Below are 20005 nucleotides of genomic sequence, written 5' to 3' on the forward strand. Positions count from 1 at the left end.
AGGAGTGTTTCCAAAATAGTAGCAGATGGATAGAAATTATAGGTGTTTCAGATACAATTAGCACTGTAGAGAAAAATCTAAAATTATTATCTAGATGGTCACTGTAGGACCATTCTCAGAGAACTGCTTCGACTACTTACCAAGTAATGAAAAAAAAGAATTCAGATTTTCTGTCAAGTCAGGGTTACCAATTGAGCCCAAATGTAACACATGCTGCCTTATCAGAACAGCCTTACCAGAGTAAATGTGTAAGCCAGGACTCAACCTACCAGTCCAGAGTTCTGACCCTTATAGCACCATACAGTCAAGGAAGAAAAACATATTTCAGAATAATTGTCAGAAAGATTTTGTTTTCTCTTGGACTTACAAGGAGACTCCACACGTGACTCAGCATCACTACTGGCCACACAGAGTTAGTTTACACTAGCAGAATGTATTTTAATATCATTTAACAGACACCATAAACCCACCATGATCCTACCCCTTACTTAAACTTCAGCTGACTCTATTAACTGATACAGCACGAGGGTTGCTGTTCCACATCTCACCCTTTGCACAGGTTCCTTATTAATACCTTAGAAACAGTTTGAGGGTAGAATTCTCCAAGAATTCCAAGATCAGTTAGGAAAACTGTCTTTGTAACCATCTCGTTCTTCCTGTTTTCCAGTTCTAAGCATCCCTTACTCAGTTAGCGGGGCTAGTTTGGTGGTTTTTGGTGGGGTTTTTTTGTGTTACAACAATTTTTCAAGAGTAAATACTCTGATACGAGAGTTCTAATATTAAATTCAAGTAATTTTAAAATCTTGAAAATCAAAGCAGGTACCATCAGCATTTGAGAAAAATTGGTGACTTCTGAGCTAGTTAAAAGAGAGCTAGACAGAATTTGCATTTTAAAAAAATTTATTGAGACATCTGTTGCTCTTAAATTACAAAAGTTAAAAAGAGCATGCAGTGCACTGAAACACCACTGATTATATCTAAAGCTGCTTTAAGACATAAGGTGGCTTCTTCAAGAGAAGACAACTCAACATGATCCAAATTCAGCTATCCATTTCTCATATTTCTCAATGTCCGCAGCAGATACCGATTTAGAAACTTTCTTCAAAGCTATTTCAAAGTCTTCCATAGTTGTTGGCATGTGCATTTCATCTCGGGGAAGATTTCTTATTTCTTCTGGTGTCAAGCCTTCAATACGCCGCCTCATAGCCATCAGCGATGCATCTCTATTCAGGAGGGCAAGAAATAAAAAGAAATAAATGTTTACTCAAAGCAGGATGGCAAGTTCAGTTGTTTGAAAGGCTCAAAATACCATTCCAGTTAAGCTGTTGCATTCAAAACGATACAGTCAAGAACTGTAAATTTTTATACGAAGATCTCCAAATGCCATCCACATGTTTCAGACATGGATTTATCCTCACTGGATATTTGAATAGCTAGTACTCACTGGCTAGGCAAAACAGGTGAAGATTAACCAGTTTATCTAATGTCACTGCATGCCTATGATGTAGCCGCTGGTTATTGTATTTTTAAACAGGAACAAGGTGAAAGTCTCAATTTCACTCCTCCTAGATATTAGCAGGAGTAGCTGGAGCATTTTGAATGTTTCCTGGTTCGAACAGGAATCCCACTTCAAAGACAGTGGACAGTATCTACCTCCAACCTGTATGCTCACAGCAAACAGTTAGATGACAAAATCTGTTCCACCTGTAGCTCCTCAAACTTCTGGCCTCAGTGAGCATTAAGTGTCTTTACAAGTGTGCAATTTTCTTTCTGCATTAGGTTTGACTGCATTTAGACCTCCAGCAGTAAATCTAGTAGCAGCAGGTGGTGAGCTGGTGAGGTGACAGATAATGCTGGGAGACTAAAGTTCCCGCTAATTCATAATTTACATAGCTTATAAGAAAATGCTGCTTATTTGTCTAGTAGTAAAAAAAAAAGGAAGGGTAATACCACTGATATCACAACAGTGTCTTATCATATTAGTAGGTGAGAATCTAAAGAGAAAAAACTTGCACATTGTGTTCTAGGAGGATTTAGAAAGATGGTTTCAGCATATTCTGTTTCAGTACCAACCCCACTCCCTAAAGGAAATCATAACTGACAGACTTCATGAATATACTAAATAACTGTTAACTAATAAATTAAAATGCACAATACAGGAACTAAAATTTCAGAACAACCCCAAGAAGTTGCCTTGTTGAACTCCATCTTAGCCAAATATCACCATGCTTTGCTGTTACAACAGCATTTGTGAACTAAAAGCCAGTGTTACACAGTGGTGAGGGGGAGCATTCCATGCATCTAATTTGCTCCTATACAGCTGTTAAAAAACCAAAATCCAGCAGAAACAACCCAACCAACCAAACCAACAAGCCCACCACACCTCAACACACCCACACAACTGAAGTGCAGCTGCGACCACTTCCTTTTGTAAAGTCATTTCATCGACAGTCATTCCAACATGAACTCTTGATGCCTTCTCAAATGCACTCTTGGTGCCTGGAGAAGCAGCAAAGCTGTATTCAAAAAAACAAGCAGCCACCCACTGAAAGATGCAGCAGGGGCCAGTTCTATTCAAAAGGCCTTTCAACATTCACAGCCTGCTCAAAACAACGACTCAAAGTCAATTCATACTCAATCTAATATGCAATTTAGATGCATTCTGTATTCCCTGAATGTCATTATTTCAAAATAAAGTTCCTCCTTCATTTCCCATGGTTACATTACTGTACTGTAACCTCTGACTGATTTTCACTCTGGCTCACCAAACTCTGAACTTCACCTCAATTTCTTTAAGATGGGGGAGTAATTTCAGTAAACCTGGTCGCTGGCCCACTTTTCTTTGGTTTTGCTTGTGGCACTAGCAAGGACTAGTCATAGTCTAAAGGTTTGAACTTTACTATGCTTACATATTGTGAGTCTGAACCACACAAAAGCACTTTTTAATCAGACATGTCTTTCTGACTCAGTGTTAATGAAACAAGAGCTATTTCTCCTGACACTATGAAAAAAGTGTAAACACAGAGGTTAATATGAGTACTTCCTAAGTAATTTCAAATCATGTGAATGCAAACCTTAGTTCATCTGGATTTCTGCTTGCTGCCATCTCAGTTATTACTTAGAAGACTGCCACAAATGAAAGACTCAGGTGTTTCTTTTTGGTTTTTTTTTTTTCATCTGTTGGTTTGGTTTTGTTTTGTTTAATAGTATTTGTACAAAGGGACTTTAGGTAAAAAAGCCAGAAGTAACAGTGTGGGCATATACATACACATATGAAATTCACTGAGAAACATGAAAAATATTCTGACTTTTAAACAAGTGTATTGATGTTCAGTCTAAAATTAATCACAACAAACACTAAACAGGCCGGAGGAGACAAAGTACAGCTAAAATGCACAAAGCAGCAGACCAAATAAACTCTTTTATATGACGTGAACCTATTAGCACAAGCTCCTTTCAGAGCACAACCAACACCAAGACCAAGACCGATAGAAAGAACACCACAAATTCATCTCACAAACTTACGAATGAAACAAATCTGCACAACACAGATTCAGAGCAACTAACATACCATTCTTTTCCCAGACACTGTGCAAGGTTTGTTCAGGAAGCCGTACTGAGGCTCCAAATTCTTAGTTCAGCCTTAAGCGAGCCTGCTGAGAGCCTTTGGTGGCAGTTTTGCATACAGGCTACTTGCATTCATCCCTGTGTCACAGCATATTGTCCTCTCAGCTGTGCTGACACATGTTTGCAGAGCTTTATTAGGAATCTAGGCAAGAAACGGATCCGCGTTTGAGGAAGTAATGAGAAGGTGTTTTTAATCCAGAACATCTCTCACCCTGTTCAAAGCACAGCCCCACAAGAGTTGGCTGGCACAACCAGGAGCTCCAGCCTGAAAGCATCATTACATAAGTGCTTATCAGATGACAACAACATCTTTAAAGGCTTCAGTTCCCTGTTCTTTCCTGGCAATTCTGTAATTTGCCACTGCTGCAACTGTGCCAGTGAAATACTTTCAATGTAAACCACATGACTGAAGATCAGTCCTCTCCTTTTCAGTTTTTGAAAGAAATTATAGAGGAAGGGTTAGAAGGTATTTTTAGTCAATTATTTCAGGAATCTAGGTTAGAGAACAAGCTCACAAATGTAGAAGAAAAGTTAAGTCAGCCTCATCACAGTAGCCACTGTGCTGAGTACACAGCTCTTGTACCACCACATGACACCTTTTCTGTGTCATGAAGGAAGAACACTCCGTGTTGTTACGTAGGTACTCTGGCCACTGCCACTATCACCTCTACATAAGGATTTCTGCAGAAGTGTAACCCCAGTGGAATGACTGCAATGCTACAAGTTAAAGTTTACCATCCTGTGGATATTCCTCACGCAAGGAATTTAGTCTACATGAAAGAACGGGGAATTTTACCTAATTCATAGCTTATTTAAATTACTACGTTGCAACTGACTGCTCTTCAAATGAAAACTTAGTTAAATATTAACGCAGTTATTTCACCTTTTAGCCATACGTAAAAGACAAGTTACGGTCCATTTTTATCCAGCAACTTCAATCACGTAACTTGGTGACCTTACAAACAGTTTTCTTGCAGTGTGTAGTGACAGTAACGCAAATGGTGCAATGTTAACTTACCTGCATACGTTGGTGATGTCTGCACCCGAATAACCTTCCATTTTCTCAGCTATGTTTGCAAGGTCAACATCGTCAGCCAGTTCCAGCTCTCGCAGATTTATTTTTAGGAGTTCCTCTCTGCCTTTTGCTAATGAGAGAAAAGAAAACTGAGACTATGCAATTTGCTTTCTGAAGATAAATAATAAATTGAAGAGGGATAAGAGGGAAGAATGAGAAAAAGGATAGTGTATTTGCTATGAAGGTAAATTTCGTGTTTAGATTTCACCTGATCCTGAATCCAGAAGTGAATTTGCTTACATGTATCAATTAGATTTTTAAACCAGGCGATCAAAACTAAAGGAATATTGATAAAGTTTAGATTTTAGTCTTTTTAACCACTCCTCTCCCCAACTCTTTATACCTGATGGTAAAGGAATGTAAATCCTCTTTTCTAGTCTCCGTCTTAGGGCTTCATCAATATCCCAAGGAAAATTAGTAGCAGCAAGTACCATGACCATCTTAGAAGGATCATCATTTTCAGTAGCCCCTCCGACACCTGCAGTGGAGAAAAGAGAAAGTAAAACATACATACGTTTTCTGAAATTTCATGTATAGAGAGAACAGTATTCACAGTTCTATAATATTAAACCAGTTACTTTATTGCACAAGCATAATAGAATCACCAAGTGCAACAGAATTCACTTTTTCATCTCTATGACAGCCTGAAAACATAAATGGAAACTAGGAGCAGTGGAATAGGCCACTGCTGAGATCAGCAAGTTCCTCTCTCTCATAGCTAGAATGGTTTTACAGCAGAGCTGTGTGCATTTCTGCCATTAGAGCACTTCAATTTTCACATCAACATCTTCTAACAGTGTGTGGAGAAAAACAAAACAACTCTCCAAAACCATCACTACACCCCAAAACAGACATTCCCCCACAGTATTCACTAACAGCCACACATGAGCAGCATTACTTCCCTACAAAGTTTCTTCAGTTCTGAATTCAGGCCAAAGGTTTCATATATACAGGTGGATTCTTACAAACTGCTGGAGTTAATGTTTAAATTGGGTGGACTAAATAACAACTTCTCAGAGACAGGGAGAACATCCCACTTTCTAAACACTATGAATCTACTGGAACAGGAAGAAGGTAACTTCATTAAACTTGCTACTCTCTGCATTTACTGTTTTTGTTTATAATTATAGGACTGGGCCATGGAATAGGCATTGTACCTAGTCTGCCAGAGAATCTGCAGATAAAACACCATTTATGATGCTCAAATAAAAGGATTCAAACAGTTGCTACTAATAAATTCAGATTATGTACATACTTGACATGAGAACAGTATTACAGCTCTGCTGCTATTTAAAGTCAAACATAAAAGGGTATCAACATCAGAGACTGAGAAATAAATAAACAGATGTTGTGATTCATGGAACTCTATCACAAAACATCCCACAGAGTAGCACTTTCCAGTTACTCCTTTCCTTCTCTCTGCCAGAGTATAAAAAGGATAGATCTATAGAAACTTTGCACTGTATTAACTACTTTTAAAGTTTGTTGATTTGTGAAATATTAACCAAATAGCTGTAATAAACTTAGTGTTTTAAAATGAAAAGTCTCTCAACCACTTCTACACAAAACGTCTTCATTTTTTAATTATATCTTTAAGAGAAAAAGAGATCCCAAAGAAGCTAAGTGCACTGATTGCCTTTGAAGTTTAAATTGGAACAGGTGACAGTTCTTTTGAAACACTTCTTACTTGATTTTGGAGAAGTGAATGATATGCTAGGTACAGACTGAGAGAAGCAGTTAATACTTTTTTTCTGCTGCTGTTTTGAAATCTTGTGTTTTCCACTGAACCTTCATTATTCTGGGTCACTAATACAAGGTCATAGCTCAGAAGCTAAAAGACTGTGAAATAATGTTTCCTTCCACACCAACAGTTGGAGTAGAGCACTTGTACATCTCTACCCCAATTCTATGTAAGGCTTTGACAAAACTGCTTCTGAAGAATGAAGTTTTGAATGTGGGGTTGTTGTTGTTTTTTTTTTGGGGGGGGAAAGTCCCTCAAGTTTCCTCCAGTGCAGCATCTCCCAGTATTCAGGTTATTTACCATCCATTTGAACCAGCAGCTCTGCCTTCACACGTCTGCTGGCTTCGTGCTCCTCTGAAGTTCCCCTTCGACTACAGATAGAGTCTATCTCATCAATAAATATAGTTGTGGGGGCATAAAATCGAGCCTAAAGAAAGCAAAGACAAAGCAGAAGCTGAAGTAGCAGTCTACTCCCATTTAACAGCAGCATATTCAGAGCTGAGTAAAGTCATATTTACCCCATTCAATGAGTTCATTAGTATCAAACAATTCCTAATTTTCCCCCTCTTGGACCACTGCACACAGGTATAGAGCAGCTGTGCATTTGAGCAGAACAGCTTTTGGCAAAGTCCTGTAATTGTTAGGGCTATAAACAAACACTTAATGAGCTAAACACAGTTTTCCACATTAGGAATAACATTTATAACTGTGAAATTCATCTCAGAACGCTTGAATAAGATTTCAGTTTGAGCAAGAATGAATGTTATGCTGGGACACCATGACATGGAACCTGTCCAAGAACCAGGTCAACTGCAAAGTAACTCTGATCCTTTTGAAAACAAGGGAGGTCAAAGACAAGGATCCACAATAATAAAGGCTATTGCCTCAACAGCAGTTGAGATACTGTTCATTGTGTGTATGCATTTTTGATCAATCATATTAAATGAGTTGATATCATGCCTATCAAACTACTACGTAAAAGATCTTTTATTTCCTGACTTGTCTAACTACTGTAATTGCAACTCTGCCATCCCCCTCAGTAGTAGGCACCCTAGCAAACACTGCATACAAACCTGGTAACACATAACAACAACAACAACAAAATTACTATTTTTGGAGCCAATTTCAAGTCTTATGTGCTCTGAGGCCAACTACAGTTTGGAAGTCCACATATTCTAAGCCCAAAAAAACCCAAGCCCCCACCCATAACAACAACAAAACACACACAGCCTAAATAGGGTTCTGACGCAGAAAGCAATTAATTTCATATTAGTTTTATATTCAAGCACGTTCTGTATCACTCATCAGCTTATAGCGAGCTCCCTCTAATGTAGCAAACTAACCCTGAATCTCAAAGACTAATCTAATTGTTCAGCTTTTATAAAGCAATTCAGGAATAATCTTGAATTGTAAACTGGTAAATCAGAAAGGCCTAAAGCATTTGAAAGCTTGGAGAGTTGTTTGTGCATGCTGTGAGTTTGAAACCTTGGCAAGGTTTCACTATTCTAGAAGACATTCTACTTCATTATCTCACTGTTCATATTCAGAAACTTCAATCACCATTTCAAACAGCAGACGAACAAGTTTTTCAGATTCTCCTCTGTATTTTGAGGTAAGTGTGGAAGAAGAAACATTGAAAAAAGTAGTCTTGCATTCAGTGGCTACAGCTTTTGCTAGAAGGGTCTTTCCAGTACCAGGAGGACCAACCATCAGAACTCCCTATTAAAATAAAAAGAACCACTTTTAACATAAGAATCAAAACACAGAAATTCACAGTTTATTTAGTAGTGCAATAATAAAATAATGGATGTAAACTTTCCCCTGAAAAGTTATTCAAAGGTAAGTATTAATTACTCTTGCTTACCCACAACAATATAGCTGAAGACAGTACATGTATCTGGCTGACATCTTTATTTTGTTGGTACTATTTACTATTAATTTTGTTGCTAAAGAGTGGAACAAATTTATATAAACTGTAAAACACTTGAAATTTCTTGTTCTGCCAAGATCCAATCTCAGAATCCTAATACTGATCACAGAATCAGACTTTTTCATACCTTCCACGGTCTTCTAATTCCCTTAAAAAACTCTGGCATCCACATGGGTAAAACTACAGCTTCCTTAAGCAGCTTTTTGGCTTCTACTAAATCAGCAATGTCATCCCTGACAGGAAAGAGAAAGGTGTTTGACAGATTCAGACAGGACGCAAAGGAATCAGTCCACAGCTCAAAAAATTATGCAACTAAACTTATCGTTACGTGTTGGCTCTCCCATCAATCCAACTAATTTTCCTGAATTATTTACATTCTAATGGCAAAAGTCTACAACAATTACAATAGCATCTGGCTAGTAGGTTCCAGAAAAAAAAAAAAAAAGACATTAACTATTTCACTAGAGCACCACTGCTGGCATTCACAGAATGATAAGATTTGAGCAAGTTGGTTAAACTTATGCTAGCTACAGATTATGTTTTCTTCTTTTGCCAAGAGGTTGGATGTCCCTGAAACTTAAATACCATCTTTCACTGTTACAAGAACTTGATGAAGACCAGTAAATGGAGTAGAACTACACAGAATTTTCGGAATTCTTTTTCAGAGTTACAAATGTACTAATTCCTAGGTACCTTATAGGCTGGTCTTATTTTCTTGAGGGTAACTCTCAGGGCATTCCTCTTATCAGCATGTGCCCAAATAATATTTTGGTTTCAAAGCATATCCATATGGAGAACTAGTTTCAAATCTAAAGTCATAATTTAAGACTCCATATAAAAACTGAAACACGTATTTACGTATTAAACTGAAATACGTGACAGTTGCACGCACACTAATTTTTTGCTGGAGTGCTCAGTTTTTTTAAAGCCTACTTTATTTGACAGAAGATTTTGTTCACTTAATCCTCACAAAACCACCTGAGCTTGAAAACATTTGGAACACAAAACAAGCTTTGTATAAGGTTTAATATTTAACACATTTATGTAAAGGTACTGGCACAGGGTTATATTTTATACTGGCAGCCACATCACATCCAGCAACATTTCAAAGGGTTCCTATATTGACATAACTTCTTTGTTAATCAGTTTTCTGTCTTGATATGCCCCTGGGTAGCAAAACAGTTTTTCAAATGAAGAGACATGGACAGACACTAGAAACTTTTACACTGCAAAAGAGTATCTCAAAAATTGATTTTAAGTCTCCTAGAAAAGTCTGACAAGCTTCATATGGTCAGACTGGACAGGGTTTTACTCAATCTGATCTAGGGAAAGATGTCCCTGCCCATGGCAGGGGATTGGGCTAGCTGATCTTGACAGGTCCTGTCCAACCCAAACTATTCTACAAATTTATGCATGGAAAAAAGATGCTCTAAAATATTCAACTTCTTATGAAGTTTAGATTCCTGTTTAAAGCAGTAAGGAAAACCTGTAGGTACTTTTTATACGTAAGTATATGTTAAAATACTTAATTCTTGTCATACTGTATAAGAGGAAATAGAAACAACAATTCAGAAAGACTAGCAGCAGTACTCACACTTACCATCGGATGTTGGGGTTCTGAGAAATTATATCTCTCTCCAAAGCTTCTACTAAATCTTTGTCATATCCAGTACTATCAAATTTCTTTGGTTCAGACTCTGAAATCTCAGATGTGGATTTGTTCTACGTATAAAGGACACAACAACACAAATAACACAACAACGGTTACACTGCAAGTCCACAATAGCATCATATTTCTAGAAGGTGGCAACATAAACCAGCATGAAAAATTATGAAAGCATTTGTATTACAGCTGCACTGCAAGATCTGTGAGTTTACCCAGATTACTGTACTGCCCCAGTTCCATATCCTTCTCCCCAAAGCCAGCACATTGTACTGCTTTAGCACTAAATAAAAACTGCATACAGCTATCCCACTCAAAAGTTTTTGCCTCTTCTCCCAGAAAAATCAAAAACTATCTGAGACAGTAGCTGGGTAGGGGGAAATTATGTGTAAGACTGGACCATAAAGTTACACTGACCTAGGTATCTCAAACCCTCAAGTGTCATACATGTGCCATATACATGGGACACAAAAAAATTAAGCATGATTTCCATGTAGAATGAGGCAAAGGTGATCTGCAGGAAGATCACAGAAGTAATAAAATAACTAATTAACTGATACAGAAGCATGGACATGAACAGCAGAGAAGCAGCTCTGCAGTAGAGCCGAAGCAAAGAAGCTACACAGTTGAAAGGGCTCAAACAGCAGAGACCATGCAACTGAGAGGAAATAAAATGCACTAGACATACCCCATTTTTATACACTTAACAGCAAGCACTGGTGATGACACAACAACTGTAAAAAAGTGTGCATATCCTGAGTGAGAGAGGGTTACTACTCAAAGACAATCTAATTTAGCTCCTAATAAAAGTAGTAGCTTAAATAGCTAAACAGTTCCACCCTTGTAGATTATACTATCTCCACAGGCCATGACACCTTGCCACAACATAAGGTTGCTGATGCTAACAAACTATTACGTGGAGATTTCATTTCTTTTAATCTTGGAAAACTACAAATATAGTGTCTTCTGTATGATCTCTTACTCTGGTGACCAGTTAAATTTACGAAGACACAAAGCAAAAATTACGGCAGTCTGATTCCAAGGAATAGATCGTATTTTGCTTGTTTTAAATTGAAAAGAGTATGGAACTAACACCAGATCTCAACAACAACAAACAAAAAACCCCCACCAATATAAAAAAAAGTAAAGTTCTCCTTTTAGGATTATATAAATCTTGAAGTGCTTTGGAAGAGGTGAGTAAATCTCAGTCTAAAATATACTAAAGCAATTAACCCCCAAGGACATCCCATTGAAGTGAGCTCCATCAGGCTCAGTTTCAGAAATTCAGCGGTATCAGTTTAAACAACTATCTCCAAGTTGCAGTAAACAAGTCATAGAATGGGTAAGGATGGAAGGGACCACAGTGGGTCATCTGGTCCAACCTCCCTGTTCAAACAGGGTCATCCTAAGAGCACATGGCACAGGACTGCATCCAGGCAGTTCTGGAATATCTCCAGTAAGGGAGACTCCACAACCTCTCTGGGCAACCTGTTCCAGTGCTCAGTCACCTGCACAGCAAAGAATATCTTCCTCATATTCAGGTGGAACTTCCTGTGCATCTGTTTCTGCCCATTGCCTCATGCCTTATCCACTTGGCACCACCAAGAAGAGCCTGGCTCCAGCCTCTTGACACCCTCCCTTCTGACACATTTACCAGATCACTTCTTCCAGAAGAGCATGTTTGTTTCTAATTCATCCATAACCAACACTGTCCACAAAGCAGACACCTTACAAGGTGAGAGATTCAAATCAGCACACTGACTTGAACAAAAGAAATATTTTATAGGCATCTAATTCTATAATATACTCAATACTAAGGAAGAAAGACTTTCTCAACTCTGTGAAGTTATATGCAAGCTTACCTTTTCCTCTTTTCCTTTATTTTGCTGATCCTTTTTTTCCCGGCTGCGGACTGCCTTCCCTTTATCATTGGGATTTCGAGAGGATGGACGGTGAGGGCCTCTGACAGCTGCACTTACACGATTATTGTGACCTCTGCAATCACTGCATGGAACAGACTGACGCTTTCTGGGTCCTGGCGAAGGTCTAATTAGTTGCAACATATGCAAAAAGCCTCAGTGTAAAGTCACTGGTGAGCACTACCATAACCAAATCAAGTAGTTACAAACTTAAAAGGCTTTTGCTCAAGATAATGTCAGAAACAAGACAAACATTTCTAGATAGTCACTAAAAATCCATTTTCCCTTGGTTGCAGACTCAGCAGGGCTCATTTGCTTAAAACAAGCTCCTTACTTTGTATATTCTATTAGTAAAGGTAATTCTAGTATTATGGAGCTTCCTTTGAAAGAAAAAATGTCTGTGTGAGGCCTCCAGTTGTTGGAAACAAAACTAATTTTAGAAGCACATGAACAAACCAGTACTGAGACCGTTATTACCGATTTCTTTTTTACAGTTTCTTTTTTCAGTTTCTTTTCTATACATGTCAGTTACTCTCAGATACACTTTTTCCATGTGCTTTCCTAAAATTCCAGCATTAATGAGCCATGAGGCAAGGTAAAAGATCAGAGCTATTTCCAGAGAACAGTAAATGTAAGACTCTGTATTTGGAAAGCATTAACTGAAAGTAGATGATGTGATTTGAACATCATTTAAGACGCATCAAGGATCCAGCACCTTCACAGAACTTGTCTTTAACTGTTTCACAGCAGTGAGTTTGTCAGAACAGTACATCTCTCTTCAGGATAAAATGCATATTGGACTACACAAATATGTTGATGCCATATTAGAGTATTTTCATTCTCCAAATGGAGTATCCACCAACTACAGTTATATTTATATATGCCTATATATATAAAGGAATAGTGCAATTTCACATCTAATTTCCACCTAAATTTGTGAGTTCTGATATCTCAGTATGGGAATTTACTGCAGTTATTCCAACACAGTATGGCCCAAGTTTTCACTGTGGCTTTTTCATATTGCCACAATTCAGTACTTCAGCAGCTGGCAAGATAAATTGAATAGAAACAGTTCTGTCAAGACTTTCCCATTTTAGTAACATGAGTTTGTATCTTTTCTATAGAAAGCTTCAAAACACTAGCAAAGTTCTGCCTCCTAGACTCTATCCTTCCAGGAGGTTTGAATGAAATTGGCTAGGAGTATTCCAAAGTTATTAAATGAGATACACAGAAATAGTGCAATCACACAAGACCCATTTCTTTCAGAAGGTGTAAAATAAATTATTAAAAAAATAAATTTTAAAATGTACCCATAAAGACCAAAGCTATCAGTCTGTGCGAATATGCTTTTAAGTCCAAAGCCTCAAAGAACTATTTGACCATACACCTACATTAAACTAATAGTCACTTTCTGTCAAAATGCAAAATCCTGTGTCTGCTTTGTATGTACACCTGGTTCTTTCTTCATGCTACCACTGGCATGTGTTAAAACCTTCAGTTAAACAGTTCAGAAAGCTCATCTCATGGAAAAAGAAAAAGCTAAACAAAAAAAATTAGACACAAAACAATGTCTGTAGCATCCTTAACCAGCTAATCAAAGCCAACAAAGACAACGAAGTGAAAAAAACCTTCAACTCAGGCAACTGTGTATTGGGGTGTGAGGGAAGAAGCTTGACATCAGTCATGATGGAAAATAAAACCCTCAGACCATTCTGGATTAGGCTGCCTCAAAACGGCATCTCCTTCACTACAAACAGTGACAAGCTGCAAGCGCCACACATCTAAGTTCTAGAACAAAAATTACACCGCAACAAGCTGAAGTCAAAGCACACTTTGTCCTGAAAAATATTAATTTAGGCCTTCAGGTTTCCTCTTACCTACGTTCAGCAGGTACTGGCAAAGACCAGACTTCTGCATCATGAGCTGGTAATTCTTGTTGTGAGGCTTTCAATGGAGTATTGTCTAGTTTAAAGCTCTCTAGTGTTTTCATTATATCTTTCACATGCTTAGCTTCCACACTTATTTCCTGCCAAACCTGATTAAGGGGAAAAAAAAAAAAAAAAAAAAAAGAAGTAGATTAGGCACATTGGAAATAAGTTTGTAACTGTTCTCTTTTCAAGCTCATGTAACGCCTGGATAGATTCTTCAGGGTTTAATGAGCTACCTAATTCTACTTCAATAAACAAGAATTATGCACATTACATATTGAGGAGGTTTTTCTGCCTTCTTCAGCACATTTAAAGAATAAACAAATAGATCTTGGATTTAACATCAAAAGAGACTTTTTACAAATCTTGAGTATTAAACAAGTATGACAGAAACTAATAGATTAAATAGCAATCGAAAGTATCAACTCATTAGACTGAATATCAATGAAAAAAAATGACCGTTTGTGTTAAGGACAAATTACCATGGCAGCCTCAACTCACTTTCTATTAAGGACCTTAGTCACACTAAAGCATTGAGGGAAACAAGACCCAAATGATACCAGACTACAAAACTTCAGCATAACAGGGGCACTCATCAGCAAGAAGCTGACAAGTCAGAGTGGACTGGCTCCCCAAGGCTGTGTTCCATTGACTTTTTTGTCACTGACAGAGAAAGAAAGAAGTCATAAATATGACTTAACTAAGTCCATATATTAAGAAAGAAGCCTATATATAACAGCACTAATTTATCAGAGAATGGTTTTAAGTATTTTTATACTTTTCTTTACAATAAGAGTGGCTATTTTTGCTACTTTAATACTTATCCCACAAAATGTCCCAGAAAAGTAATATTTACCTGTTGCCATTTCTGCTGCAGATAGGTGTCTCTCACAGAGTACAGATACTTATTCATTTGGTCAAGAACTCCCTGGTAATAGACCATTGCAGAGTCATAATTTCCCAGTAAGGCATATTCACGGGCCAACTTTACATTCTCAATGATCATAACAAGGCTCATGTTCAACATGAAGCTGAAAAAAATTAGAGGTATTAAGGAAAGAAAAAAATCCCAGTAGCAGAACAATTTTTTGCAACTATTTTCATACGCTCGTTACCTCATTTAGCATATCAAAATATGGAAGCTGGAAAAGTATCAGTTAGGGAAAAAAAAAACCCTAAAATTAATGTCATCCATATAAAACAGTAATTGTTGCTCTGTTACTAGAAATGAAACTCTTCACATCACAGCATTGTTTCTTGCCATGGAGATTCTGTTGAAAGCCCATACAAGACATGCAGATTGACATGCAGTTGTTGCAAGCCATACTTCCCTTTTCATTCTATTGTAAAACAAACTAGTATTTCACTGTGCTCATCTATGGTTTAAAAAAAACCAAACCAAACAAACAATAAATCAAAGCCCTTTTTCCAGATGCATTAAATTTTGTTACCTTTTTTTGTCTTAACATTCCATGCACTTAAGTTTTAACAGTCTTATCTCGCCTTTTGGAAAACACTATTCTTTCATTAGTTTGATTTTGCAACTCTTGAATTTTATTTAATGTTTGTTTGAAACAAACATACACCTTCTATGCCCAGCCTGCACATTCCTATCACCCACATTTTTACACTTAAAAAGGAACACTTGAAACACATTGAGGCTGCTGAATTAGCACTGAAAGGTAAGGAAATCTATGAATAAATGTGTAATGTGTGACCACCCACTTTATTTAACATATTGTTCAAACCATACCACATTTCCCCACCAGCAGTGGTAGTTTGTGGGCTTTTGGAGCAAACATCGATGATTGCGACCACTTCCACTTTGCAGCACTAGCAGAATCTGTACTTTTTAGATTAGAATAGCACAGAAGTATTATTTATACAAAGACAGTAGTAAGCAGAAGCAGTAGACTTACTCTTTGCAGTTGCCACTGTCCACAGAGCAGTTGTCCCACGTTCCTATCAGTTTCTTATACATCCCATCCCCTTCTTCTCTACGATACCTTCACTGTCTATGTTTTTCTTGTCTCCTGCACACCAAGATTTTCCCCACTCGCCTTCTACTTCCTTATCCAAGCAGAGGAAACATTAAAATAAGCAATTAAAGACGCCTGCAAGAGAGTCGTCTTGCTCTCATTTTGGTACCTGTACCCAGTGCCAGCAAGAAGCAACTGCAGACAAGCAATTACAGCTAAGCTCTGGGATGAAGCATACTTGATACAGATCAACTATTTAAAGAATGTAAGAGGTACTCATGCGCAATAAACAGACTTAAGACTGAACACATTGCAAAGACAAGGTCAGGGTCGAATTTGGCCACATCAGAGGTTTCAGAAGCCACACTTTGCACACACCTGCCAACCTACTGCTAAAATGTTAGCTCTCCGTTGTAAAGAGGGGCTGTGAAGTACAAATCAAACACTTTTAAGATTTGCACTCCTTTTTCTGTCCCCTTCCCAAGTAGCTTCACACACAGACACATAGCTGAGGCATTCCTCAGTCAACATCCTTTTCTTTTTTGCTTCCTTCCTTTTCCTTTCCCACCTTCCCTTGGAGCAGATAGCTGCTATGAACATTTTCAGTCCAAAACAGCAAAACTCTGGCAGCAAGGGAGCTGAAGACAGGCCTCCAACAGCCCACACCCATCCACACAGAAGGGACCCGAGGGGCTGAGCTTGGAAACCTGCTATCATAGAGTCTACACTATGTAATCTCACTCTGGCCAGAGACTTGCTGAGCTGGCCATGTCTACAAGCTGATACAGTTAATGTGACCAGCAACTACAAAGGCTAACATATCCCAGGCTAATTAGGCCTTAGAGACACAGTTTGACTTGAGAGTTTTGTTGGTTTTAACCTTAGGAGAAGGAGCCTGAAGATGTTTGTCAGCTGCTGTATGGATCATCACACACATATTACCACAGTTTTCCCTGCTATATTTAGGAGCAAGCTTTTCCACTCCTGCTCATCCTACCAGATACACCTGTTTGCCTGTCCTAAGAATTCAAACCCATGACTAACACTACTGAAATCACAAGTTGAGCAAGATGCTAATAAACATTTTAAAAATCAAGTAATAGCAAGTTACTATAACCAAACTAGACTTTCAAAAGCCAAGAGAGGTCATAGATAACTTCTTTTCTACACTGAATGCTGTAGAGCAATCCAAGAAGAACAGTAATTCTGTTTATGTATCAAGAAAAAAACCCCACAAACAAAACAGCTTGTAGTATCAGTTTTCATCTGAAAATGTGACTATAGCTAAAAGGAAAAAAAAACAACACCTAAAGAGGCCAAGTCAGAAAGACATGAAAGCTTGGGACCAAAATGATAGCACTACACATAATAGAAGAGTTAATGAGATTTTCAGGTTAGAAAAGGCAGAGAAAGTAAGGCCAGAAAGTAGAAACAAAAGCATAAGCAGAGTGAGTTAGCAACTCACATAGGGGAAAAAAAAGAAGGTGCTCTCTCAAGTTTATAATGCTATTGGATCTGTTTCATCAGTGGTATTAAAAATGCAAAAGAATTTAGCTGAAATTAGAAAATCAATTTAATTTGTTGCTTCATCTTGACTCATAAGAGCAGAAGAGCTTGAAGTGGCTTCCAAATACAAGTCTCTTGTGTACAAGTGAGGCAGAAAAAGCTGCTGGCTCTGCTTATGTCTGGACATGCCACTGATGCTGCCACTTGAACACAGGCAGTGTTAGAGCTGATACACTAATTCATGGGCTTGCTGCACCTGTGACTGAAGATACTGAAGCATTTCTAAGAGGAAAAAAAACCCCACAAATGAGTTAGAGCACTAATCTGAAACTAGGTTAAAGTTTGCAGCAGAAAGTTGTAATATGCTGTGGCAGCTCAGAGTAGGGTACAAGACACATGTGGGAGAGGTGTGAGTACACACAAATCTCAAGTTAAACCAGAACTGAAGGGATTAAAACACCCACGAAACTAATCCTGACAACTTCATAATTTTTAAAGTAATATCACATGTGTCCAATACTTGGTAATACCGCATGTGTTTACAAATATTTGGTGCTATCACGTAACAGGATGTCAAAGCTGCAAGGCTGCACTTATCAGCCACGACCTTTCCGTGAATCATGCCCAGTGAAGTTATCTATGTTCCAACAGCAACTGAAATAGTAAAGAGCTCATAAAGTCTACAGTGAACAGGATATAAGGAAAATAACCTAAGCACTTTGTCTTGCAAGTTTAATTCCACCTTGTGTACAAACACACACACTTCCCAATAATCACTCTTTACACTAGCTATGGCTATATAAGGTTCCCTGAAATTAACCCATCTCTAGTAACAGAGTACATTTTATCATTTGCTCACAGGATCTAAAATACTTCTAAAGTACAGAACAGCCAAGAGCAGAGAGGGTTGAACCTAACCAACGTTTGAGAATGAGGTTTTGGAACTTATTTTTGTATTTCATTTGAAAGGTAACAGATAACCATCGAGGAAACACTAGGGGCACTTCATGTTTTCCACAAGGACTTTAAGAAATCATTATAAGGAATGACTGTAAGTAATTGCTGCTCACATTCATACATTAGAATCTGGGAACTATAACCAAACACTGCATCAATCGTGTTTCACAAAGAAATTCTCCAAACTTTAAAAATCAAGAGATTGATAATGCAGATGTTGGAAGTGAAGATTTAAGTTAGAGTTCATCAGTTACTGCAGCAGACTCGCTGACTCGGCAAACAGCACAAGACATACATGGAAAATATTTCCAAGAGTCTTTCAGTCCAACCTTAATATCTGGACTAAGCCAGAGCCTGAATTTTGGCAGAGCACACATGTTTCCATTATTTCAGCCTGCTGTACAGGCTCTGACATCAAAGCAACCATGTAAAATTTGCAAAGTTCTCTCAGCAAGCCAGATGAGAAAAAAACACCCCAAAGTAACATCTTTCAGGAACCAATTTTTACTGATGACATGATGGCATCACCTTGGAGCTCCCTTCCAGCTTAATACCCATCTTCATAACATCCATAGCTAGCAACATTTGGCATCAAGAAGTGATTGTGTTAGTTACTTCGGAAAGAGAAGAGTTGCCAGACTTATTGGATACTAAAAAAAATGCTTCTCATCCGCTTACTGCATTTAACAATAATGGTAGCAAAAGAAGAACTACCAGCAACCATGAACACGAGCATGCCTAGATGTGTAAAAGAAAGAAACCATAAATCAAACATTAGGCAGAGATACACTTGTGGCGGATGATTTTACGTTTTCCAGGCTAAGCCTTTCAAAAGACTTGATTAAGCACGTTACTTACTCCCCATTTCATGGGGGGCTGGCATTCTTTATGATGATCTACATTAAATCAGCAAATTTCTCAGAAGGTTTTGAGGGGTCTGCAGTTAAATGGATAGGTGAGATTGCTTCTCTCTGTCTGTAGAGAAAACTTACATCACCAAACCATCCAACAACAAAACAGGTGGAGGATGAAGGAAAAAGTGGGAACCAGAGTTCGGTGCCTGAACCGGCGCCCAGCAGCCCACCCAGGAGGATTCCCGGGGCGGGGAGCGCCCCGCCGCACACCTGCGGGGAGCAGCCTTCCCTCCCGACGGCTTCCAGGGAACACCGCGGCGATGCCGCGCCGAGCACGTGCGAGAGACAGCCCCGACACAACAACACCGACCAGCACCGTGTAATGGTGGCGGCTGTCGCGACAGCAGCGGCCGCGGCCGCTCGTTCTCCAGCCGCGGGACGGAGGAGCCGGAGCCTCCCCGGTGCCCGGGGGCCGTCGGGGCGGCCCCCACACCGCGCCGGACCGGGCATCGCCCCCGCCCGAGCCGAGCGGGGGCACGGCCCGGCCGGGGGCGCGGGGCAGGGACCGCGGGGCTCCCTCGCTCACCTACTCCTCTCCGGAGCTCGGACCGGCGGCGACAGCAGCAGCAGCTGCGGCTCCTCCACTTCTTCCGCCCCCTTCCTCCTCCAGCGACGCCCGACCCCACCCCCGACCCTGCCCGCCACCTCCCCCTCCCGCCGCCGGCAATTTTTGAAGGCAAATCCGGCTGCGTCACTTCCAGCACGGCGAGGCCGGGGACGAAGGTCCGCCCGGCCGGGCGGGCAAGAAGTCGGTATCTGTTTGAGC

The 20005-nt window shown here is 39.2% G+C and overlaps 1 protein-coding gene across 3 annotated transcripts; it reads right to left on the minus strand.

Annotated features, from left to right (window-relative positions):
• Window positions 1–882: 882 nt before the first annotated feature.
• Window positions 883–19839, minus strand: KATNA1 (katanin catalytic subunit A1). Of its 3 annotated transcripts, none has more exons than XM_050315854.1 (11): window positions 19766–19839; window positions 14740–14914; window positions 13833–13990; window positions 11899–12082; window positions 9974–10095; window positions 8501–8606; window positions 8004–8162; window positions 6744–6870; window positions 5046–5180; window positions 4646–4772; window positions 883–1223 (listed from the first exon to the last, which is right to left on the minus strand). In XM_050315854.1, exons 2-11 carry the CDS (start codon window positions 14908–14910, stop codon window positions 1025–1027), a joined length of 1488 nt encoding a protein of 495 aa, XP_050171811.1. In that variant the 5' UTR covers window positions 14911–14914; window positions 19766–19839; the 3' UTR covers window positions 883–1024. The 3 variants fall into 3 exon arrangements, 2 of the variants coding, with proteins under 2 accessions (XP_050171811.1, XP_050171810.1); XM_050315853.1 differs by lacking the exon at window positions 19766–19839 and adding an exon at window positions 15637–19390; XR_007628961.1 differs by lacking the exon at window positions 19766–19839 and adding an exon at window positions 3572–3769 and having other exon boundaries at window positions 1084–1223.
• Window positions 19840–20005: the final 166 nt, after the last annotated feature.

This window comes from Myiozetetes cayanensis, unplaced genomic scaffold (genome assembly GCF_022539395.1).
Source record: "Myiozetetes cayanensis isolate MyiCay16 unplaced genomic scaffold, myiCay2020 scf2-11, whole genome shotgun sequence".
NCBI classification, from domain to species: Eukaryota; Metazoa; Chordata; class Aves; order Passeriformes; family Tyrannidae; genus Myiozetetes; species Myiozetetes cayanensis.

Bases quoted from the DNA above. Each gene is read 5' to 3' on its own strand.
- KATNA1 (XM_050315853.1), bottom strand. The intron at 10,096-11,898 runs GTAAGCTTGCAT...CTTTATACGTAG, and splicing joins ATAAAGGAAAAGAGGAAAAG to AACAAATCCACATCTGAGAT. The intron at 5,181-6,743 runs GTAAATAACCTG...TCTCCACTGCAG, and splicing joins GCTGCTGGTTCAAATGGATG to GTGTCGGAGGGGCTACTGAA.